Source organism: Salmo salar, chromosome ssa12 (assembly GCF_905237065.1).
Source record: "Salmo salar chromosome ssa12, Ssal_v3.1, whole genome shotgun sequence".
Classification (NCBI taxonomy): Eukaryota; Metazoa; Chordata; class Actinopteri; order Salmoniformes; family Salmonidae; genus Salmo; species Salmo salar.
In genome coordinates this window covers 36,125,238-36,150,826 of record NC_059453.1, presented here as the reverse complement: position 1 = coordinate 36,150,826, position 25,589 = coordinate 36,125,238, and the positions used below count along the sequence as shown (strand labels likewise).

Sequence of the window (25,589 nt, the reverse complement as noted above, 5' to 3'; positions counted from 1 at the left end):
ATTACATTTAAGTCATTTAGCAGACGCTCTTATCCAGAGCGACTTACAAATTGGTGCATTCACCTTATGATATCCAGTGGAACAACCACTTTACAATAGTGCATCTAAATCTTTTAAGGGGGGGGGTTAGAAGGATTACTTTATCCTATCCTAGGTATTCCTTAAAGAGGTGGGGTTTCAGGTGTCTCCGGAAGGTGGTGATTGACTCCGCTGTCCTGGCGTCGTGAGGGAGCTTGTTCCACCATTGGGGTGTCAGAGCAGCGAACAGTTTTGACTGGGCTGAGCGGGAACTGTGCTTCCTCAGAGGTAGGGGGGCAAGCATGCCAGAGGTGGATGAACGCAGTGCCCTTGTTTGGGTGTAGGGCCTGATCAGAGCCTGAAGGTATGGAGGTGCCGTTCCCTTCACAGCTCCGTAGGCAATCACCATGGTCTTGTAGCGGATGCGAGCTTCAACTGGAAGCCAGTGGAGAGAGCGGAGGAGCGGGGTGACGTGAGAGAACTAAAAAATAAAAATCAGGGATGGGACACGAATCCATAAGCATTTTGTGGAATTGGAGAAAGTCACCTAAACCAAACAATGGACGGAGGTAAAAGAAAACGTTAAAATAATTTCAGTGGCTGAAATACCCTTTTGAAGCGAATTGTGTCAAACTACCCAATTACTGAAAAAAAACAGCATCAACAGAAAACAAGAAAAAGAATGCCTGGACTACCATTTGTAATGAATTCAGCTCATATTAAAAAATAAACAAAAGGATGCTACGATGACTTCAGGTAAGATACTGTATTAATTGTTGGCCCACTTTTACAAATCAAAGTCACTTTTAAACGTTAGTTTTCTTGTGTAGCACAACACAGTGGGACGTAAATGTATTTGTGTGACAAATTTAACACAAATAATGTCATATATTTATTTTATCTAACCTTTTTTAACCAGGAAAAGCCCACTGAGACCCAGAGTCTCTTTTTCAATGGAGACTTGGCCAAGAAGGCAGCAACAATCAATACATGACATAATTAAAACATACAACAATACAATACAACACAACATGATCCAGCCTAAAAAAAGCATTTACACTCCTCCATAAGTCTCCCATCAATATTTTTAATTCATTCAGTGGCACTAACATATCTAGATGAAGCATGGATTGTAGACTATTCCATGCCTCTGGTGCACAAGAAGAGAAGGCAGTCTTGCCTAATACTGTGAATGTCCTGGGGACTTTAGGTAGCAACCACCTAGCAGACCGGGTATGGTAACTGCTGGTAGTGAAAGAGACCAGACTATAGAGGTAAAGAGGGAGTTTACCCAAAAGGGCTTTGTAGATGAACACATACAAATGTATCTTTCTGCGCACATAAAGTGAGGTCCCACCTACCATTTGGTACAAGGTGCAATGGTGGGTGAGTGACTTGGCATGTGTAATAAAGCGCAAGGATGCATGATGAACAGAGTCCAGTCTCTGTAAGATGGAGGTTGCATGCATATACAACAAGTCACCATAATCAATTACAGAGAGAAAAGTGGCCTGAAGAAGCTTCTTTTAGCCATAAGCGGGAAGCAAGCCTTATTACGAAAATAAAAACCTAATTTAAATTTAAGCTTTGTCACAAGATTATCTGTATGAACTTTAAAGGATAACTTGTCATCCTACCATATACCTAGGTATTTGTAGGATGACACTTTTTCAATGGATAAGCCACCAGATGTGACCATGCTAACCTTCTCTGTAATTACTAATATAATTTATATATCTAAGGTACTGTGTAAACACATAAAACTCTAACCCTGATGATGGCCATTTGGACAGTTCAGATGTGGGACCGTTCCAGTCCTCATTTTGTAGGACACATTCATTCAACATGTGTGACATCCCCGGACTGCAGGGAATATGTAATGTTGTCAGTCATCTCTTGCACTCCCATAATAAAAAATGATGTATCAGCTCAACTCTTGAAGACATTTCTAGAGGCAGATGATCACCATAGCTTGGAGGGGATAAGACAGGATGAAGGCAGCAGCCAGGAGGGAGGATTGTCTTCCAGCCCCGGTTAGTGACACAAAGACATGCATGAGAAACTGACCATGGGATTTCCTGAGCAAAAACTCATGCATTTAAAAGAAGAGCATGATATGAAGATGAAAATCATGTTTAGTTGGCAATGGAGGAGGAGGAGAGGAACATGAAGCATCAGCAGTACCAATGTTTTTCTCGAACCAGCACCAGTTTGGTATCCCGATATTTCCATTTGTGAATTAAAAACCTTTTTGTTACCAATCCATGGCTATTGTGTGCTTATATCACTTCTTTGTTGTCAGAAGTGCTTTATAGCAAAAGCATCTCTGCAGTGTTCACCATTTCTGTCAAGATTCTGCCTCAAGCCATGGGAACAAATGGGTAATCTTCATCTTCAGTGCGAAGGATCTGGGCTGCCATGCTGTTTAAGGTATTTGTAAAGCACTGCTGTTGCTATTATGACAATGCTGCATCTTCTTGGTTGAAATTGCAATGTGTTTCTGAGACACTGGAAACGACTCTTCTATTTGGTATTTTATTAGGATCCCCATTAGCGGTTGCAAAAGCAGCAGCTACTCTTCTTGGGGTCCACACAAAACATGGCATAATATAAACTCAGCAAAAAAATAAACGTCCTCTCACAGTCAACTGTGTTTATTTTCAGCAAACTTAACATGTGTAAATATTTGTATGAACATAACAAGATTCAACAACTGAGACATAAACTGAACAAGATCCACAGACATGTGACTAACAGAAATTGAATAATGTGTCCCTGAATAAAGGGGGGGGGGGGGCAAAATCAAAGGTAAATCATACACAGGTAGGCAAACAGGCAGGTGAATCAATACTAGGACTGAAGGCTATAACTGGTTCTCACAAACGAGCTAGGCAAAGGCGTAGTAGAGTCAAAACGAACAATACCTCACAAAGCACAAAAACCTCAATATCAGCTGCGTATACGGTATATACGGAAACGGTCACAAAAATTGATTTAATCAAAATCATTCAGTGGGTTGCTCCTGTCTATAACCGCCCCTCTGTCTAGCCTTGGTGGTGCTCTTTGATCAATATCCATTAATCTGAAGTTAAACCTGCCTTTGGCCAGGTTTAATTTAAGCTTTCACTTAGATCTACATTAATTCTAATCGTCCTTCTGGAAATCAGACTTTTCTAAATCTAGACTAGGGCAAGTCTAAGACTATTTTAAACCATGTCTGAGAAATGTAATTTTAGTTAGTCTAGTTTAAAAGTAAAATTTAGTCTAGGATCAGGCTTAATCTGTGTCCGCGAAACCGCCCCATAGAGTTTGTTTTATGGTAGGATCAAGATGGTCAGATTTATATTTAGATACTGCATGTTGAAATTAATTCTGGAACATTTAATGTTTCATTAGCATCATGGCAAAATGAAAATGTCTAGTAACCCATGTTGGTATAAGTGTTGCACGAAAACACGGGAGTATATGACTGAACTCTTTGTTCTTGCTATCAGCAAAACAAGAGCTGTCAAGACATGGTAAGGGGATGAGCTATAGCCATAGGAATTTGAGGTCATGAAGCTACAGTACATAAGACAGTTGGTTCTTGGAACAGTAAATGGACAGGGCTGTTTCATGCCTTTTGTATTATTGGTCCTCATGGTGTTGACCCAAAGTCAATTGACTTCAGTTGAGCCTCGAGAGAAAGGGTGCACTGGGTGTAAGGCTAAAATACAAACATGAGAAGAGTGTTCATTTGTGAGAGTGAGCAAGTTAGCATGGCATAATGGTGTCGTGTTCATAAATCAAAGAGGGAATTTCCATACATCTTGTACAAGCCAAATATGTGAACAGAGTTCCACCAGAGTATAGAATTACCAAGTGAAATATATTTGACAAAACAAAAATACTCTTCCTTCTACAAAACCCCAATCCATCTTCATGAAACAAAAACAGGTATTTTCTCCTGTTCCTATGAGAACAAACTACATTGTATAAGTCCCAGTTGTAAGGGCTGTCGTCCTGTAGAGAAGACCAAGATGCAGCAGAGGTTGTGGATTCATTATGAATATTTAATAAAATGAACCACTAAACAAAACATCAAACAGCAACGATAGCAAACAGTCCTGTCTGGTCAAAAACGAATGAGACAGAAAACAATCCCCCACAAAACCCAAAGGAAAAACATGCTCCTTATGTGTGACTCCCAATCAACAACAACGAACTTCAGCTGTGCCTGATTGGGAGCCACACACGGCCCAAAACAAAGAAATACAAAAAACCTAGAAAAAGAACACACCCAATGTAACACCCTGGCCTAACCAAAATAAAGAACAAAAACCCCTCTCTATGGCCAGGGCGTTACACCAGTCCACAAACAGTTTATGCCTATGGCCTATAACATGGAAAAGACCTGTAAGGGATTGCCAAAGAAGTACAGAGGATGTTACAGTAGCCTGATGTAGTTTGACCCGTAGATAGGACACCTGGTTGAAATCAAGTGGAAGCCTGAGGCCTGAGTAAGCACAATGTGTTTCCTATGCGTGTCTGTAAATGTTTGGACTGTGAATGTGGAACTAGAAAAAGAAGTGGAAAATTGCATTGGATTTTGTTACTCCTCAAAACAAACTCATAGCGATTGTTATGAAAAAAGTGTGAAAACTGTTAGAAACGACAATTGATTCTTGAGGCATATTTGAGAACAAGCAAATACCCTCACCTTTTGTACTTTTGGAACAAACATTTGACAATTTGACCAGTTATGGAGAGAGATAAAGAGAGAGAGGGAGAAAAAGAGAGAGAGAGCAGACTGCAGACGTGAGATCTAGAGGTGCTTCATGTTTGTTGTTCTTGTTAAAAGCATTACCTCATTGTCCAGCTGTGACTGAGTTGGCGAGAGCAGAATGAGAGAAAGTGGGAGCGAGTGAAAGAGCGAGCGAGCGAGAGGGAGCATTTACCCCTCTGTTACTCTACTCATATCTGAGCACGGAGCTTTTTGTTTGGGGAGGAAGTTTTTACAGCTCCAGTTTACAACCCTCAGTCACTCTGACTCTGCCCAGCCCTTGACAGAAAGTGGTGACCTCACTCCTTTTTAATGAAACTTCCCCCCTCTCTTTCCCTTCCTATTTTTTCTTTTTTCTAAGAGAGCAGCCAGGCAGCAAGCCAGACACTTTCCCTTTTCACTCAGTTCTCTCTCTCTTCACTCAGCTCTCTCTCTCTCTCTCTCTTCACTCAGCTCTCTCTCTCTCTCTCTCTCTCTATCTGTCTCTCTCTCACTATTGGCTTGGTGGCTGCTCAGAAGAGGCACTCCTCCCTCCTCGGCTTCTCACATTGGTTTCCCCTGACATGACACAGGCTCAGTTGATAACTTAGAAACAGACAGGACGGGACGTCCTATTGTGTGTCCTGTACTTGTCTTCCTCTCCGTGAGGTGCAAGGAGGCGGGTGGCTTTTTGAGTCAGTTTTTCTCCTGACAATTCTTTGGGGAAAAGAGCATTGTTCATTTGAGGATTCGTCTTGTTTTTCCTCTCATTCTGAACTTCTGATACTGGACTTTGCAGTAGATGAGGTGAGATATCTGTATTGTTTTGTGATTCTTGTCACAGTATGCCCATCTAGACTACACTGCAGAGCTATCAAAAACCATGTCTGAGGGTGTCGTCAGAAAAATCCAACCCTTTACCATTGGGACCAGGCTGTCTGTCCCCTCCGAAGCCAAATGCCAGGAGTTTGTGGACGTCTATCTGCCGAAGTCTGCTGCTCCAAACAAGTTGGAGCTACAGAACAACCTACACGACCAAATGTCCCTTTACGTGGGCCAGTCCCAGGGGTGGCCTGGGACTGGGAACTCGGAACTCCCACAAGTGGCCGCCCAGGTCTACGCTTCAACACCAGAGGGACATCAGGATGAGCGAGTGGAGGAGGACACGAATTCTGTGTCCCCCACTGCATCCTCTAGGTCCATCAGGAAGATTGCTATTTGCAGGAATGCCGAGACAGTCCCCGACGTGTCCTTGTGTGACTCTGAAATGGCCACCTCAGTCAGTTCCACGTCGGAGACCATCCGAAGCAACTACAACAGTGTTCACCCAAAACTGCCATCCTTGATAGTAGAGGACGACTTGGATAAGAGGTTCAACTCTCAGTCTAAGGTAACCTTGGATTACAGTTGTGTTATTCATGGTGTCTCACATGTTATTGAGTTAGGATAGGCTGCAAGCCAGCACCAACTAATTTACATTTCAAATCACTTGGTTCAAATTAATTGGCTTTATATGAAATAGAAATGGTGAATGTCTCAACCAGTGTTGTTATGGACATTGGTTTTGTTTCTGTTGGCCATTCTCAAGCTTTCTGAAAGCAAATTAATTGACTTGTTTACTTTAAAGAAAGTAAGTCCAGAGCCAAATGGCAAAAGAAGAATTGGGAATTAAATCCATAACCACAAAACCCAGTGTTAGTAATGTTTTGTTTTTCTCCCTCATTTCACATACCATGTAATGCTCTCATTACGTAATTGTTTTTTCACATACTAATAATTACTGAATTTGCGTTACTGACTAAGCTGAGTAACAACATCAGAATCTTTCCGTTTAACGCCTTCCACCCTTCCACCCTGCAACACAAGACACTTTTTCTTTGTCTGTTACCAAAAGCAACATGATATAAACACCATAACGTGCATTGTTCCAGCATGAAACCTCCACACACACTCACACACACACACACACACACACACACACACACACACACACACACACACACAATGTGTGCACTATTACTTCAGTGTTGCATTATCCACACTGTACTCTCGAGCTATGAGATCATCAGCAGGCTTTCATTAGCAAGGCAAAAGGCCACATTTCGAATGAACTGGTTATTTCCACAGAATAAACGACTACCAATTCCATAATTGAAGGGGTTGCGTGATGAAAATAGCAATCAGGCACATTGCGTTGGTGGATATAATGATGCCAAACTGAAGTTGTACCTGTGATTAAGTGTTTCTCCAAATCCACAGCTGGCAAACGGTTATTTCAAAATTTGCGATTGCCTTTCGGAATTTAAGGGGATCCCGATTGTATTTAATAGTGACACTGAACAACTATTTGTGGAACAAGCATGCCAAAATAAGCTTACAGATAAAGAAGATAGTGTACTTAATATCACATACCATGTTAAGATGCATATTTTATGCACTCAGAAAGCAGGACAGTGGGATGGGAAAAGGAACTGGAACAGCGAAAAGAGGAGCAATTATTTTGAGATGAGATCATGGTTTTGGCTCTCTTTCGCTCTTCATGTCGGCCCTGTGTAGGTGGGCTGGCTGAGTCACACAAAGCCTGCGTTATCTCATCGCTGTGTTTAGTACACAAGTTCCATTTTTTTCACCAGGATTGAGTATAGCTCTGGGGGTCAGTTTTTGGGCATCTGTCTGTACATTTCCCTGTTTCTCATGACAATGTCTACATCTCTTGAAGTTTTCAACCTTTCAAGTACCCAAGACTACATAGACACATTGTTTATAGCTTTGTGTATAGCCAAGCTATCCAAAGACTGCAGGGTATGTGCATTCAGTTTTGTGGTCTTTTGTAGCCTACCTGCGGCTTGAACTACCAAGGTACATGGAAGTCTTGCAACATGGTGAAACCTGCGCAACAGTGCTTACAGTGATACGTTATTGTAAAACATTCTAAAAGCTCATATACAAGCTTATCAATGCATCATAATGCATTATAATTGTAAGTTTTAAGTAAACTGTTACCAAAGTTTGTATTTCACTGCAGAAAATACAGTACATTACATTCCAGGAAAACAAACATCTGTCTAAGATGAAAACCAGGCAAGCCTAACAAGTTTCAGATTATTGTGGAGACTATAGGGAACCAGCAGCAGGTTGCTCCATGATTTAGCTACACACAGCAATGATGTAAGAGGTCTCAGAAAGATAATATGCATCATTCAACATTTTGCATGAGGTCATCAGTACAGAATGCACCGGCATGGCAAAAGAGAGAACGGAGACAGACATGGAAAAGGTTCCACGAGCTTAAGGTTATGAAACCGCAAAGATGGAGTAGTGCTCTGCAGCTCGCAGAAAATTATTAATTGCAAAGTAGCAGAAGTAAATGAAATGAAATGAATGTATCGCCTGTAGTGATTTCACAGCTATGGCAAAAAATACATTATTTTCACATTTTTATGTTACAGATACTGATAACCATCTGTATAATGCATGACCTTGCTAATCGTGCAGTAAAGCACTTGCGATAACCATTCAAAACACATCATGGGTACTTTTAAAAGCACTTATAAATGAATAACAGCTACATTCCTAATACATTACACTACAACTCATGGATCCCTACAACAGCCTATGTACTGCAAATAATTAAATGACCATACAGAAATCCTTTGTAACGCATTACACACAGGTGGTTCGTATATACACCAAACAAAAATATAAACGCAAAATGCTACTATTTCTAAGATTTTACTGAGATACAGTTCATATATGGAAAGTTGTCAATTTAAATACATTCGTTAGGCCCTAATCTGTGGATTTCATATCACTGGGAATACAAACATGCATCTGTTGGTCACAGATACCTTAAGAAAAATGGTAGGGGCTTGGATCAGAAAACCAGTCAGTATCTGGTGTGACCTCTATTTGCCCCATGCAGCGTGACACATCTCCTTCGCATAGAGTTGTTCAGGCTGTTGATTGTGGCCTGTGGAATGTTGTCCCACTCCTCTTGAATGGCTGTGCGAAGTATCTGGATATTGGCGGGAGCTGGAACACGCTATCATACACATCAATCCAGAGCATCCCAAACAAAGCTCAATGGGTGACATGTCTGGTGAGTATGCAGGTCATGAAAGAACTGGGACATTTTCAGTTTCCACGAATTGTGTACAGATCCTTGCGACATGGGGCTGTGCATTATCATTTTTGCACCCCAGTATCTCTACTTGCACATCATCATCTGCACATCTATCACTCCAGTGTTAATGCCTCTATGGCCTATTTATTGCCTTACCTCCCTACTCTCCTACATTTGTACACACTGTACATGGATTTTTCTATTGTGTTATTGACTGTACGTTTGTTTATGTGTAACTCTGTGTTGTTGTTTTTGTCACAATGATTTGCTTTATCTTGGCCAGGTCGCAGTTGTAAATGAGAACTTGTTCTCAACTGGCCTACCTGTTTAAATATAGGTGAAATAAAAAATAAAAAAATAAAATCATGCTGAAATATGAGGTCACGGCGGCAGATGAATGGCACAACATTTCTGGGATATTTTATTTCAGCTCATGAAACATGGGACCAAAACTTTACATGTTGCGTTTATATTTTGGTTCAGTGTATATTGGTTCAGTGTGTATAAATATATATATATACAGTTGAAGTCGGAAGTTTACATACACCTTAGCCAAATACATTTAAACTCAGTTTTCCACATTTAATCTTAGACAAAATTCCCTGTCTTAGGTCAGTTAGGATCACCACTTTATTTTAAGAATGTGAAATGTCAGAATAATAGTAGAGAGAATGATTTATTTCAGCTTTTATTTCCTTCATCAAATTCCCATTGGGTCAGAAGTTTACATACACTCAATTAGTATTTGGTAGTGTTGCCTTTGAATTATTTAACTTGGGCCAAATGTTTTGGGTAGCCTTCCACAAGTTTCCCACAATAAGTTGGGTGAATTTTGGCCCGTTCCTCCTGACAGAGCTGGTGTAACTGAGTCAGGTTTGTAGGCCTCCTTGCTTGCACACGCTTTTTCAGTTCTGCCAGCAAATTTTCTATAGGATTGAGGTCAGGGCTTTGTGATGGCCACTCAAATACCTTGACTTTGTTGTCCTTAAGCCATTTTGCCACAACTTTGGAAGTATGCTTGGGGTCAATGTCCCTTCAGAAGACCCATTTGCGACCAAGCTTTAACTTCCTGACTGATGTCTTGAGATGTTGCTTCAATATACCAACATCATTTTCCTTTCCTCATGATGCCATCTATTTTGTGAAGTGCACCAGTCCCTCCTGCAGCAAAGCACCCCCACAACATGATGCTGCCACCCCGTGCTTCATGGTTGGGATGGTGTTCTTCCTCTTGCAAGCCTCCCCCTTTTTCCTCCAAACATAACGATGGTCAATATGGCCAAACAGTTCTATTTTTGTTTCATCAGACCAGAGGACATTTCTCCAAAAAGTATGATCTTTGTCCCCATGTGCAGTTGCAAACCGTAGTCTTGCTTTTTTATGGCGGTTTTGGAGCAGTGGCTTCTTCCTTGCTGAGTGGCCTTTCAGGTTATGTCGATATAGGACTCGTTTTACTGTGGATATAGATACTTTTGTACCTGTTTCCTCCAGCATCTTCACAAGGTACGTTGCTGTTGTTCTGGGATTGATTTGCACTTTTCGCACCAAAGTATGTTCATCTCTAGGACACAGAACACGTCTCCTTCCTGAGCGGTATGATGGCTGCGTGGTCCCATGGTGTTTATACTTGCGTACTATTGTTTGTACAGATGAACGTGGTACCTTCAGGCATTTGGAAATTGCTCCCAAGGATGAACCAGACTTGTGGAGGTCTACACATTTTTTTCTGAGGTCTTGGCTGATTTCTTTTGATTTTCCCATGATGTCAAGCAAAGAGGCGCTGAGTTTGAAGGTAGGCCTTGAAATACATCCACAGGTACACCTCCAATTGACTCAAATGATGTCAATTATCCTATCAGAAGCTTCTAAAGCCATGACATCATGTTCTGGAATTTTCCAAGCTGTTTAAAGGCACAGTCAACTTAGTGTATGTAAACTTCTGACCCACTGGAATTGTAATACAGTGAATTATAAGTGAAATAATCTGTCTGTAAACAATTGTTGGAAAGATTACTTGTGTCATGCACAAAGTAGATGTCCTAAACGACTTGCCAAAACTATAGTTTGTTAACAAGAAATTTGTGGAGTGGTTGAAAAACGACTTTTAATGACTCCAACCTTAGTGTACGTAAACTTCAGACTTCAACTGTACATGCACTCAAGTGTCAGAACCATGCATTGAGTATACTGGTTCACAGGTTCTTCCTTTATAATGACCTCTATAGGATGGACATCAGTACGAGACGCTTGACGTGGAGACCGACCACAAGGGAGAGAAGAGGAAGAGACTGCAACAGATAGAAGGCAACAAAATCCCTTCCCGAGAGAACACCGTTAACCAAACGTAGGTTCCATTTTTTACTGAGCAAGATATATATCAGTAACACCTTACTTTGATTAAAAAATAAAGCAATAACAGTAAGAAATGACAGGCCCTAAACTTTGATATATTAATGATAAATCATGGCCACTCGTGATTTATTATAGTTTTTTTATTTCTCTATGACTAAATCAAATCACATTTTATTTGTCACATCCGCAGAGTACAACAGGTGTAGACCTTACAGTGAAATGCTTACTTACAAGCCCTTAACCAACAATGCAGTTGTTGGTTAAGGGCTTGTAGAAAAAAAGTGTTAAGAAAGTTTTTACTTAAATAAACCGAAGTAAAACATTTTTTTTTTTTAAATAACACAAATTGAAAAATAACAAATAATCAAGGAGCAACAAAAAAATAAAAGTAGCGAGGCTATATATAGGGGGTACCGGTACTGAGTCAATGTGCGGGGGTACCGGTTAGTTGAGGTAATTGAGGTAATACGTACATGTAGGTAGAGGTAAAGTGACTATGCATGGATAATAAACAGAGAGTAGCAGCAGGATAGAAATGGGGGTGGGGGGACAAAAATTGGATTGGATTTGAAATAGTCTGGGTAGCCATTTGATTAGCTGTTCAGGAGTCTTATGGCTTGGGGGTAGAAGCTGTTAAGAAGCGTTTTGGACCTAGATGTGGCACTCCGGTACCGCTTCCAATGCGGTAGCAGAGAGGACAGTCTATGACTAGGGTGGCTGGAGTCTTTGGCAATTTTTTGGCCTTCCTCTGACTCCGCCTGGTATAGAGATCCTGGATGGCAGGAAGCTTGGCCCCAATGATGTACTGGGCAGCACGCACTACCCTCTGTAGTGCTTGTGGTTGGAGGCCGAGCAGTTGCCATACCAGGCGGTGATACAACCATTCAGGATGCTCTCAATGGTGCAGCTGTATAACTTTTTGAGGATCTGAGGACCCATGCCAGATCATTTCAGTCTCCTGAGGGGGAATATGCATTGTCGTGCCCTCTTCACGACTGTCTTGTTGTGTTTGGACCATGATAGTTTGTTGGTGATGTGGACACCAAGGAACTTGAAGCTCTCAACCTGCTCAACTACAGCCCCGTCGATGAGAATGGAGGCGTGCTTGGTCCTCCTTTTCCTGTAGTCCACAATCATCTCCTTTGTCTTGATCACATTGAGGGAGAGGTTGTTATCCTGGCACCACACTGCCAGGTCTCTGACTTCCTCCCTATAGGCTGTCTCATTGTTGTCTGTGATCAGACCTACCACTGTTGTGTCGTCAGCAAACTTAATGATGGTGCTTGGGCATGGAGTCATGGGTGAACAGGGAGTACAGGAGGGGACTGAGCATGCAACCCTGAGGGGCCCACATGTTGATGATCAGCGTGGCAGATGTGTTGTTGCCTACCCTTACCACCTGGGGGCGGCCCATCAGGATGTCCATGATCCAGTTGCAGAGGGATGGGTTTAGTCTCAGGGTCCTTAGCTTAGTGATGAGCTTTGAGGGCACTGTGGTGTTGAATGCTGAGCTATAGTCAATGAATAGCATTCTCACGTAGGTGTTCCTTTTCTCCAGGTATGAAAGGGCAGTATGGAGTGCAATAGAGATTGCATCATCTGTGGATCTGTTGGGGTGGTATGCAAATTGGAGAGGGTCTAGTGTTTCTGGGATAATGTTGTTGATGTGAGCCATGACCAGATTTCAAAGAACTTCATGGCTACAGACGTGAGTGCTACGGGCCAGTAGTCATTTAGGCAGGTTACCTTGGTATTCTTGGGCACAGGGACTATGGTGGTCTGCTTGAAACATGTTGGTATTACAGACTCGGTCAGGGACAGGTTGAAAATGTCAGTGAAGCCACTTGCCAGTTGGTCAGCGCATGCTCGGTGTACATGTCCTTGTAATCGGTCTGGCCCTGCGGTCTTGTAAGTGTTGACCTGTTTAAAGGTCTTACTCACATTGGCTGCGGAGAGCGTGATCATACAGTCGTCCGGAACAGCTGATGCTCTCATGCATGCTTCAGTGTTGCTTACCTCAAAGCGAGCATAGAAGTGACTTAGCTTGTCTGGTAGGCTTGTGTTACTGGGCAGCTCGCGGCTGTGCTTCCCTTTGTAGTCCGTAATAGTGTGCAAGCCCTGTCACATCCGACGAGCGTCGGAGCCAGTGTAGTACGATTCAATCTTAGTCTTTTATTGACTCTTTGCCTGTTTGATGGTTCGTCGGAGGGCATACCGGGATTTCTTATAAGAGTCTAGGTTAGAGTCCCGCTCCTTCACTAGGCTACATATACTTTGTCCTTGGTGCTATGGATGTATATTTGTTATGGCTACCGTTAACATGTTGTTTTCCTAGCTACTACTATGTAACTACAGCGTTCCATGTTTTGTAACATTACTTGGTCTGACTTGAATTATTCTGCCATCCATCTTGGATTTCAAGTCATATCTGGGAATTTGACCCCCATGGGATCCCATTGCCAAAGCACTGAACTAGATACTGTATCTCTTTGGTAGCTGCCTGAGGTTCCAGTCACTGTTAAGAAACTATCACCAAGACCTCAAACTTGCTCTGGACGTCTCCTCCTTCTACCAACAGGCTGACAACATCATCTGCACCATCAACAGGAAGGTAAAAAGGCAGAATAGGAATTTGCACAAGAGTCCTATTTTGCACCAGTGATCCTTTAAAGGTACAACCTGCAATATTTACATGCTGTTAAATGTTTATTTCAATTGATTAATTCTTGAAAAATATATGCGCCATGAGCTTAGTACAACTGTCCCCATCATAACATCATAACCCCAAATATAAATTGTCCCAAGGCTCTCCAAATGATCATTGTTTTGTAAATACACGTTATTACACTTATTATCATAAGATTGACTCTATATTATTTTTGTGTTTGGTAGAGAAGTGTCCTGTCTGGATCAGATAACCAGGGGAGCTGCGGTCAGACAGAGATCTACAATATTGCCAGCCAAATCACGGTGAGTGGCATGTGGGGAAAAATGTAGCTCAAAATAATGAATACATTTATGGTGAAATGCAGTAACGCATCATTCATACATCAGGGTTGTGTTCAATTCCATTTCAAGTGAAATACTAGTAATTTAAAAAAGTTATCATTGAAAAAATAACCCCCCAAAAAATGAATTGAATGTCACTGTTTCACTGAATTTCAAAGAAATGCACTACAACTGTAATGTATGGTCTTGGCACATGCTCAGTACTCAAGCCTACTAAGTAGAGAGAAACACAGAGAAACTATCATAAGACAGTGAAACATAACACAATAATCTAGACTATTCCTTCCTAGACCTTCTCTGGATCTTTTTGGGGCGTATCCCCCTTAACCATAGAAGAAGCCTTCTATGACGTGATGTTATACTGAGAGACTTATATTTCCCTCACTAACTTTAAACATCAGCTATCTGAGCAGCTAACCGATCGCTGCAGCTGTACATAGCCCATCTGTAAATAGCCCACCCAATCTACCTACCTCATCCCCATATTGTTTTTATTAACTTTTCTGCTCTTTTGCACACCAGTATTTCTACTTGCACATCATCATCTGCTCATCTATCACTCCAGTGTTAATTTGCTAAATTGTAATTACTCTGCTACTATGGCCTATTTATTGCCTTACCTCCTCACGCCGTTTTCACACACTGTATATAGACTTTTTTTTTTCTATTGTGTTATTGACTGTACGCTTTTTTATTCCATGTGTAACTCTGTGTTGTTGTTTGTGTCACACTGCTTTGCTTTATCTTGGCCAGGTCGCAGTTGTAAATGAGAACTTGTTCTCAACTAGCCTACCTGGTTAAATAAAGGTGAAATAAAAGAAAAAAATACATCTGTGTTCCATCTAACCATAGCCTTCCATTTTAAAGAGTGTGGGTCGTTTTCCAAGACTGTAAATCAACACCAAATGAATTGTGTCACCTTCTTCCACTGCCCCCATCCCCTCCCTCGACCACTCTCTCTCCAGATGCTGAACGAGACTGTTTCACGCCTTTCGTACCTCCACCCTACCCTGGCTGCCAGAGTGACACGGAAGCAGGCTGAGGTGCAGGAGAGTTGGGGCCTGCTCCAGGAGGGTAGCGGGTAAATATGGGTCCCTAAAGCTCATATCGTTTCTTTGTCTGTGTCTCTAATGCAGCGTTTCCCAATATCGGTCCTCGGGACCCCAAGGGGTGCACGTTTTGGTTTCTGGCCTTACACTACACAGATGATTAAAATTATCAAAGGTTGATTAGTTGATTATTTGAATCAGCTGTGTAGTGATTGGGCAAAAAACAAAATGTGCACCCAAGGCCCATGCGACTCTGGTCAAAAGTAGTGCATTATATAAAGAATAGGGTGCCATTTTGGGATACCCTATAAAGTCCTTATATTATATGATCTTATACAGTGTTTCCAAACTCCAGTCCTTGAGTACCCCCAACAGCACACATTTGTTGTAGCCCTGGACAAAAACACCTGATTCAACTTGATGATTACCTGAGAAGCAGAATCAGGTGTGCTTGTCCAGGGCCACAACAATGTGGATTGTTGGGGGTACTCGGGAAACACTGATCTAATATCACATTATCTAGGGGTGTGTTACAAGGATGCCAGCTATCACCGTATCTATATATTATGGCAATATTTGCTATAAATGTAAGATCAAATACTAACATTACAGGATTTTGAGAATGTTTGCAACGTTCACACATGGTCCCCGTTTGGTTGGAAAATGCTGGTTGTAACATCATAATTCCTGAAACACCTGATTTAACTGTGACAGGGCTGGCCGATGCCCTTCACATAAAAAAGGTTTCACTAAAAGAACTGGAATGGTTTCTTCCAAACTTTGATATTTATTTTCAATAAATATATAAATACAAAAACAGGCTTTAAAATGCTAAAAACATGGACTAAAAGATAAGCCCAAGATAATAAAATAATAATCTTCACTGGTCTATCCTTGCTTACCTCTCTTCCCCACTGGGGCTCTCCCACAAACATTTAAACATCTGTAGCTCGTTATCTCATTTAGTGGGAGGGGCCTACAATTACCTCTTTAGCCAATACCTATTCAGACACAAACACTCAATTACTACACACTTCACTGGTTCAGGTAAAATGGTGGAATGAGATCTCAACTGTGTCATGATATGAATAATGTATGTTGAGCAGGAACCTGGAATACAATTAACATAGAAATAAACACTCACAAATACTACTTCAATTAGGGGCAAGGTTCAAATGTTCAAGTGAGGATGTGTTCGCATCACTCAACTCTGTGGCTTTATTGAAGACTGTGTATATTTCCCTCCTGAAACCACCGTCTGAGAACCAGGTTTCTTACCTGTAGCCTATTTTTCAGTGGTGGAAAAAGTACCCAATTGTCATACTTGAGTAAAAGTAAAGATGTCTTAACCTCTCTAGGGCATGTGGCACCAAATCGTCCCACCTACACAACAGCCAGTGTAATCCCGTGGCGCGATATTCAAATACCTTAGAAATGCTATTACTTCAATTTCTCAAACATATGACTATTTTACACCATTTTAAAGACAAGACTCTCGTTAATCTAACCACACTGTCCGATTTCAAAAAGGCTTTACAACGAAAGCAAAACATTAGATTATGTCAGCAGAGTACCCAGCCAGAAATAATCAGACACCCATTTTTCAAGCTAGCATATAATGTCACATAAAGCCAAACCACAGCTAAATGCAGCATTAACCTTTGATGATCTTCATCAGATGACAACCCTAGGACATTATGTTATACAATACATGCATGTTTTGTTCAATCAAGTTCATATTTATATCAAAAACCAGCTTTTTACATTAGCATGTGACTAGCATGTGACTAGCATTCCCACCGAACACTGCCGGTGAATTTACTAAATTACTCATGATAAACGTTCACAAAAAGCATAACAATTATTTTAAGAATTATAGATACAGAACTCCTCTATGCACTCGATATGTCCGATTTTAAAATAGCTTTTCAGTGAAAGCACATTTTGCAATATTCTCAGTAGATAGCCCGGCATCACAGGGCTAGCTATTTAGACACCCAGCAAGTTTAGCACTCACCAAAGTCAGATTTACTATAAGAAAAATGTTATTACCTTTGCTGTCTTCGTCAGAATGCACTCCCAGGACTGCTACTTCAATAACAAATGTTGGTTTGGTTCAAAATAATCCATAGTTATATCCAAACAGCGGCGTTTTGTTCGTGCATTCAAGACACTATCCGAAAGGGTAAATAAGGGTGACGAGCATGGCGCAATTCGTGACAACATTTTTTCTAAATATTCCATTACCGTACTTCGAAGCATGTCAACCGCTGTTTAAAATCAATTTTTATGCCATTTTTCTCATAAAAAAGCGATAATATTCCGACCGGGAATCTGCGTTTAGGTAAACAGACGAAAGAAAATAAAGCATGGGGTCGACTCGGGCACGCGCCTAAGTCCATAGTACTCTGATCGGCCACTTGCCAAAAGCGATAATGTGTTTCAGCCAGAGGCTGCCTCGATATCGTTCAGCTTTTTCCCGGGCTCTGAGAGCCTATGGGAGCCGTAGGAAGTGTCACGTTAGAGCAAAGATCCTCAGTCTTCAATAAAAAGAGCCAAGATGAAACACAACTTGTCAGACAGGCCACTTCCTGCATGGAATCTTCTCAGGTTTTGGCCTGCCATTTGAGTTCTGTTATATTCACAGACACCATTCAAACAGTTTTAGAAACTTTAGGGTGTTTTCTATCCAAAGCCAATAATTATATGCATATTCTATTTAATGGGCAGGAGTAGTAACCAGATTAAATCGGGTACGTTTTTTATCCGGCCGTGTCAATACTGCCCCCTAGCCCTAACAGGTTTTAATGGAAAAGGACTCAAGTAAAAGTGAGTCACCCAGTAAAATACTACTTGAGTAAAACTCAGAAAGTATTTGGTTTTAAGTATCAAAAGTAAATGTAATTGATTAAATATACTTAAGTATCAAAAGTAAAAGTTAAAAAAATTATAATAATTCAAATTTCTTATATTAAGCAAACCAGACGGCACAATTCCCATGTTTTATTTAATTTACTTACGGATAGCCAGGGGACACACTCCAACACTCCAACATAATTTACAAACAAAGCATTTGTGTTTAGTGAGTCCGCCAGATCAGAGGCAGTAGAGACTACCAGGGATATTCCTGTCCTGCTAATCATTCAAAATGTAACAAGCACTTTTGGGTGTCAGGGAAAATGTATGGAGTAAAAAGTTCATTATTTTCTTTAAGAATGTAGTGAAGTTACCCAAAAATGTATTTTTAATATTTACTTAAGTACTTTACACCATTGCTATTTTTCACTCCCTAAAACCGTTTACATTTGGTAGTGCTGAATAAAGTCATCAATGGAGGTCACCAATAACTGAGTTAGCGAGCCTTTGCTACAGTATAATGATACAAAATGGGCAGCCCTTTTGACCCAACCCACACGTCGACTCCGAACTTTCATGTTGATAAACATTACTTAACAGTTTACGTCAGGATGAACTCATGGAAAATGTATTCCAGATGAAAAGGTTTGATGTTTACAATTGGATTAATGGGAAACATACTCGGTGAATAAGATGATGTATTGTTTTCCTACTAACACTCTTGTTGTGTAACTAACAAGACATTCTGGCATTAGAACCAATGCCCTAATGGCAACTGAAGCCGACATTGAAATTATTCTTGCCCTAATAAGCCATAGTCTGAGTTTCACTCACAGCAAATGCAGTCCAGATAATCGCCATGGAATCAATTCGGGGGAATTCATTCTTGACATTCTCTTTGTATTATGCAATGCTTTAACTTTAAGCATGACACGGATTTCGCAAGCCCCTGTGTTTCAGTAAACGTGTTCTGTGTAGGAGCTGGAGCGACAAGTGTATGCCAAAATTAGATATGGATGAATATAGAGAAAGACATTTTGAGGGGAGATTATACTATACGATAAACCTGCTCCTAATTTCTTCAGCAGATGTGTGCAGAGTGCCTCATAAGTATGGTATGGCCTAGTAACCAGGGATACAAACGGATGTAGCTTATAAAGCTTATTGAACAGAAGTATACTGGTCAGTTACCATCAACTGCGGGTTAAATGCACTTCTGCATTTAAAGTTACATTTTGGAAGTTTAATTACAAATGTTCTACCTCAGATTTTGGATTTAAACTGTATGGTTTACAGAGGCACCAACATATTTCTTAACCCATTGAACCATACAATTCTAAGTTTTAGGGTATCAAACTTTTGAAATATAAACAACTGACCCACATTCCAAGCATATGTGTGGAGAGGTGTGCCCATTTCTGTCCAGTGAGTATCTGTATCACAAACTTTGTATTTTTGTTGTAAGGGCGGAAATGGGCTCTCTTCTGTTAAAACTGGAAATAGGTTTCCTTAACGGACGGCAATGAGAAAGAACGCTTGAATTAAAGACAACCGACAAGACATGACATACACAAAGTGTTCCTTTTTGATTGCGAGATTTCTGACTCCTCCCAGCTGTTCCCTCTCTGTTTAATAGTTTATTTCTAAAACAAAAGCACTTTCCTGAAACCAGGACCTCACCCATTCAGAGGGGTGTGACATCATTACTTTGTACCCCTGCCAGCCCCAGTCAGTCACTCCAAGGACAAAGCCTTCTGTCTGTTCAGATTGTCATGGTTGCATAACATGTTGTTAGCTAATTCAGCATATCTGGTGGATCCAGTCAGTGTTGTTCATCCTTGGATTTCTGAGTCATGTGACACATCTCCAAGCAGAAGTGCTCTAGACATGTTGAGGAGTGCTCAAACTTGTGGGTATGACTCAAAAACCCTAAAGAATATACAGTAAAACTGATTAAGAGGCATCCGCAGCTGCTACAAATTATCCACTTTGGACATATTGTCTCTAATGCATGACAATAGGTGCTAAGCCTTGGTTAAGTGGTATCACTCCCGTCGCTATGTACCACGGCCCTGGAGACCAGAGTTCAATCTTCGTGTCCACCCTTCTGACCTCTCCCCCACATCTATCTACCCCTTGGTTTCCAATCTGCCTACATAAAAAGCACTAAATACAGTGTGTTTTATTTTAACACTCCACACCACAATGCTTTTCTCTCATCTTGTTTGTGGTGCTGGAAATAAAAGCCTCAGGAAAAACAATTTCCCTAGTGTATCACTGGGGTGTATACACCAATGTTTGCTGTGGAGAATGATCATAATATTGTTAATTGTAAAAGACTACTCCCGGACACACGATTACCTCTGCATGTTTATTGTTGTCAACGTTTCGGACGGAGACTTTTCTCAAGACAATTTTGAGTCAGGTCTCTAACCGAAACTACAACAACAGCAAAAACAACATGCAAAACCTTTCAAAAGTTTTTGAACACCTACTCATTCAAGGGTTTTTCTTTATTTAGACTATTTTCTACATTGTAGAATAATAGTGAAGACATCAAAACTATGAAATAACACATATGGAATCATGTAGTAACCAAAAAGTGTTAAACAAATCAAAATATATTTTATAATTGAGATTCTTCAAATAGCCACCCTTTCCCTTTGGTTGAGGTCGGGTGATTGTGGAGGACAGGTCATCTGATGCAGCACTCCATCATTCTCCTTGGTAAAATAGCCTTTACACAGCCTAGAGGTGTGCTGGGTCATTGTCCAGTTGAAAAACAAATGATAGTCCCATTAAGCCCAAGCCAGATGGGATGGGGTATCGCTGCAGAATGCTGTGGTAGCCATGCTGGTTAAGTGTGCCTTGAATTCTAAATAAATCACAGACAGTGTCACAAGCAAAGCACCTCCACATCATAACACCTCCTCCTCCATGCTTTATAGTTGGAAATATACATGCAGAGATCATCCGTTCACCCACACCACGTCTCACAAAGACACGGCAGTTGGAACCAAAAATCTCCAATTTGCTCCTCACCAAAGGACAAATTTCCACCCGTCTAATGTCCATTGCTCATATTTCATGGCCCAAGCAAGTCTCTTCTTCTTATTGGTATGCTTTAGTAGTGGTTTCTTTGCAGCAATTCAACCATAATGGCCTGATTCACAAAGCCTGATTCACACAGATGTGCCTGTTACTTGAATTCTGTGAAGCATTTATTTGGGGTGCAATTTCTGAGGCTGGTATCTCTAATGAACTTATACTCTGCAGCAGAGGTAACTCTGGGTCTTCCATTCCTGTGTTGGTCCTCATGAGAGCCAGTTTCATCATAGCGCTTGATGGTTCTTGCAAGTGCAATTGAAGAAACTTTAAAAGTTCTTGAAATGTTCCGTGTTGACTGACCTTCACGTCTTAAAGTAATGATGGACTGTCGTTTCTCTTTGCTTATTTGAGCTGTTCTTGCCATGATATGGACTTGGTCTTTTACCAAATAGGGCTATCTTTTGTATACCCCCCTACCGTGTCACAACACCACTGATTGGCTGAAACGCATTAAGAAGGAAAGACATTTCTCAAATTAACTTTTAAGAAGGCACACCTGTTAATTGAAATGCATTGCAGGTGACTACCTCATGAACCTGGTTGAGAGAATGCCAAGAGTGCGCAAGCTGTCATCAAGGCAAAGGGTGGCTATTTGAAGAATCTCAAATATAAAATATTTTTGGATTTGTTTAACACTTTTTTGGTTACTACATGATTCCATATGTGTTATTTCATCATTTTGATGTCTTCACTATTATTCTACAATGTAGAAAATAGTAAAAAATAAAGAAAATCCCTTGAATGAGTATGTGTTCTAAAACGTTTGACCGGTAGTGTATGTGCTAGATTGGTCTTTTACAGTGAGCTTGTTCTTGCTTTATCATGATTTTGGCCCATTCACTCACATGAACCATTCTATTTCATTACCAATGAACCTAGCACTGAGTGTCAACTGGCCTTACGAATGAGGTAGGGTAGGGTCACTATCATTGATAGAACCAGTGTTACAATAAGTAACCCATAATGTTTTGCCATGCAGGAGCGAGTGGCCAGATTTGCCCACCACCCTTGCCATAGACTTCTCCTGTGATGAACCTGGCCCACTGAGTCAAACCAGAGATCCGGAACATGAGGCCCAGAGGATCATAGGAAAGGACATCAAAGAGGAACAGAACCCTCTCAAAGGGTTCGAGGTCAGCAGATCCATTTGTCAAATAACTAGGAAATTCATGTTAAAAGTAGTTTAAGTGAAAGTTCACTCAAATTACAAAATCAAGATAGTTCACCCAAATTCCAACATTATATATAGGTTTCCTTAACTTTTAAGCAGTCGATTAAAAACGAATACGTCATTTTGTAATATGGGGTGTAATTTGGGTGAACTATGAAAAGAGGAACTCATCAGAATAGGTGGTACTTGATACCTCTGTAAAATAGTAGAATTACTCTAATTATATGACCTACTAATGACCTGTGTAATTTCCTTTTTTGTAGAACATGAAAGACTGTGGGGTCCCCATGAAGCTGACTGTTAGTCAAGTTGAAGAACAGCCTTCCAAAAGCTATACCCGAGTCTCCTGTGACACCACCAGCAATGACTTGACTAGAAGACTGTGTGTGGAGAGGCAAAGGTATAGACTTTCATCAGCTTCTTGTTTTTTGAAACCAGATGAAATTGTTGATGACACTTTAAGCAGAACATTAAGTTAATGTAACGTTTTCTTGCTTTGCAGAAAGGACCAGACAAACCATTCGAACACTTGTTCTCCAGGTTGCCAATCAGAACTTGGTATTCAGTTGCAAAATTCTACCACATCTGCTGATAAGGTAGTTATGGACTGATTTCTGGTGTTTCTTGCTACAACAATACTAATACTTTAGAGTAAATATCCAATGGCAATGTTCGCGTGATAAACAGGGTGTGTTGATTTTAACTGGGTTTACAACTTTGAAGGTTGTAAACATCGAGAGTGAACCCCCAGTGTACTGTAGATTTCCTTTATCTGCAATTGATTGAATTTGGGCCTGGATGCATCCCACTGGGTTAACCAAACGTCACTTCCTCCTCTTGTTTTCTCTCTTCCTCTCCAATTTCCTCATTTCCTCTTCCTTTCCTGTTTCTTGATGGTTGAAGACTCTGTCATGGATGAAAGACAACCTTGCTATGTCAACCCCCAGCCACCACACAGCCAGTCTGAGTGGTCCAGAGGTGACTAAAAACCTGCCAGCTGATATTTACCAGGACAATGTTGTTTCGAACACGATCTGCTTAGACTTGTCCAAGAGAGTACATCTTGTAGCTTTTCATTGCATAATATTCAGTCCTTGCAATGGTACCTATTGGATTCAGAAAGTTGTACATTTGTTAATATATACTGAACAAAAATATAAATGTAAAGTGTTGGATCCCATGTTTCATAAGCTGAAATAAAAGATCCCAGAATTTTTCCATTTGCACAAACATTATTTCTCTCAGATTTTGGGCACAAACTTGTTTACATCCATGTTAGTGAGCATTTCTCCTTTGCCAAGATAATCCATCCACCTGACAAGTGTGGCATATCAAAAAGCTGATTAAACAGCATGATCATTACATAGGTCCACATTGTTGTGGGGACAATAAAAGGCTACTCTAAAGTGTGCAGTTTTGCCACACAACACAATGCCACAGATGTTTCAAGTTTTGAGGGAGAGTGCAACTGGTATACTGACTGCAGGTATGTCCCCCAGAGCTGTTGCCAGATAATTGAATGTCCATTTCTCTACCATAAGCCGCCTCCAACGTTGTTTTAGAGAATTTGGCAGTATGTCCAGCCGGCCTCACAACCGCAGACCACGTGTAACCACACCAACCCAGGACATCTACATCCAGCTTCTTCACTTGCGGGATCGTCTGAGACCAGCCACTCAGACCGCTGATGAAACTGTGGGTTTGCACAACCGAAAGAAATTCTGCACAAACTGTCAGAAACCGTCTCAGGGAAGCTCATCTGCTTGCTCGTCATCCTCACCAGGGTCTTTACCTGACTGCAGTTTGGTGTCATAACCGACTTCAGTGTGCAAATGCTCACCTTAGATGGCCACTGGCACACTGGAGAAGTGTGCTCTTCATGGATGAATCCCGGTTTCAACTGTACTGGGCAGATGACAAATAGCGTGTATGGCATTGTGCGGGTGAGCGGTTTGCTGATGTCAACATTGTGAACAGAGTGCCCCATGGTGTCGGTGGGGTTATGCTGTTTTGCTGTTGACATCAGCAAACCGCTCAGCCGCAGGCATAAGCTACGGACAACAAATAAAATTGCATTATACCGATGCCAATTTGAATGCCATGACGAGATCCTGAGACCCATTGTCGTGCCATTCATCCGCCGCCATAACCTCATGTTTCAGCGTTAAAATACACAGCCCTGTGTCGCAAGGATCTGTACACAATTATTGGAAGCTGCAAATGTCCCAGTTCTTCCATGGCCTGCATACTCACCAGACATGCCATTCATTGAATGTTTGGGAATACGACAGCGTGTTCCAGTTCCCGCCAATATCCAGCAACTTCGCACAGCCATTGAAGAGGAGTGGGACAGCATTCCACGGGCCACAATCAATAGCCTGATCAGCTCTATGCGAAGGAGATGTGTTTCGCTGCATGAGGAAAATGGTGGCCACACCAGATACTGACTGGTTTTCTGATCCATGCACCTACATTTATTAAAGGTATCTGTGACCAACAGATCCATATCTGTATTTCCAGTCATGTGAAATCCATAGATTAGGGCCTAATTTATTTATTTCAATCGAATGACTTCCTTATATGAACTGTAAACTTGGTAAAACCTTTGAAATTGTTGCATGTTGCGTTTTATATTTTTGTTCAGTATATGTATGATGAGATTTGCAGGGGCTATCAGAGTTGGGGTCATTAATTCTGGCAAAGGGTTTAAATTGATCTGATAAATCAAGGACACTACTTTCATTATCAGGATTATCCAATTCATTAATATAATTTACAATTCAGAAATGTATCAATTATTATATTTTATCCTACAAAATGACATACTAGACTAGAGCAAACATTCATGTTCCTTGCTTTGGGACAGGAAAAGCCAGGGTCAACCCAAGGCCAGCACCAAGGTTGTATGAAGATGGAAGATCTCCTTGGCCAAGTGGAAACGTTATGGGAAGTTCTGAGGAGAAGACTTCATAGAAGCATGATTTATTCAAACAGCTCTGAGAGGCTCAACTTGGAGGTATTGCTTATTTGTGTCTACATACTGGTCTGGGCTTGTATTCATAGTGTCTCAAAGTATGAGTGCTGATGTAGGATGAGTTATGTATTTTAGATAATAATTAGTAAGATTACATGGATAGGGGGACCTGACCCTAGATCAGCACT

At 41.0% G+C, this 25,589-nt stretch overlaps 1 protein-coding gene across 2 annotated transcripts in view; it reads left to right on the top strand.

Annotated features, from left to right (window-relative positions):
- Nucleotides 1-5,292: 5,292 nt before the first annotated feature.
- Nucleotides 5,293-25,589, top strand: part of LOC106564813 (uncharacterized) — a 38,039-nt gene continuing 17,742 nt past the window's right edge. Inside the window, exons 1-10 of one of the 2 annotated variants that reach the window (XM_014131237.2) lie at nt 5,293-6,149; nt 11,108-11,226; nt 13,731-13,845; nt 14,127-14,204; nt 15,209-15,324; nt 22,236-22,389; nt 22,691-22,827; nt 22,930-23,023; nt 23,331-23,405; nt 25,294-25,443. In XM_014131237.2, the coding sequence (XP_013986712.1) occupies nt 5,643-6,149; nt 11,108-11,226; nt 13,731-13,845; nt 14,127-14,204; nt 15,209-15,324; nt 22,236-22,389; nt 22,691-22,827; nt 22,930-23,023; nt 23,331-23,405; nt 25,294-25,443 (1,545 nt within the window). In that variant the 5' untranslated portion in view covers nt 5,293-5,642. Of the gene's footprint in view, nt 6,150-11,107; nt 11,227-13,730; nt 13,907-14,126; nt 14,205-15,208; nt 15,325-22,235; nt 22,390-22,690; nt 22,828-22,929; nt 23,024-23,330; nt 23,406-25,293; nt 25,444-25,589 lie in introns of those variants that run through there. The other variant, XM_014131241.2, reaches the window with a different exon arrangement.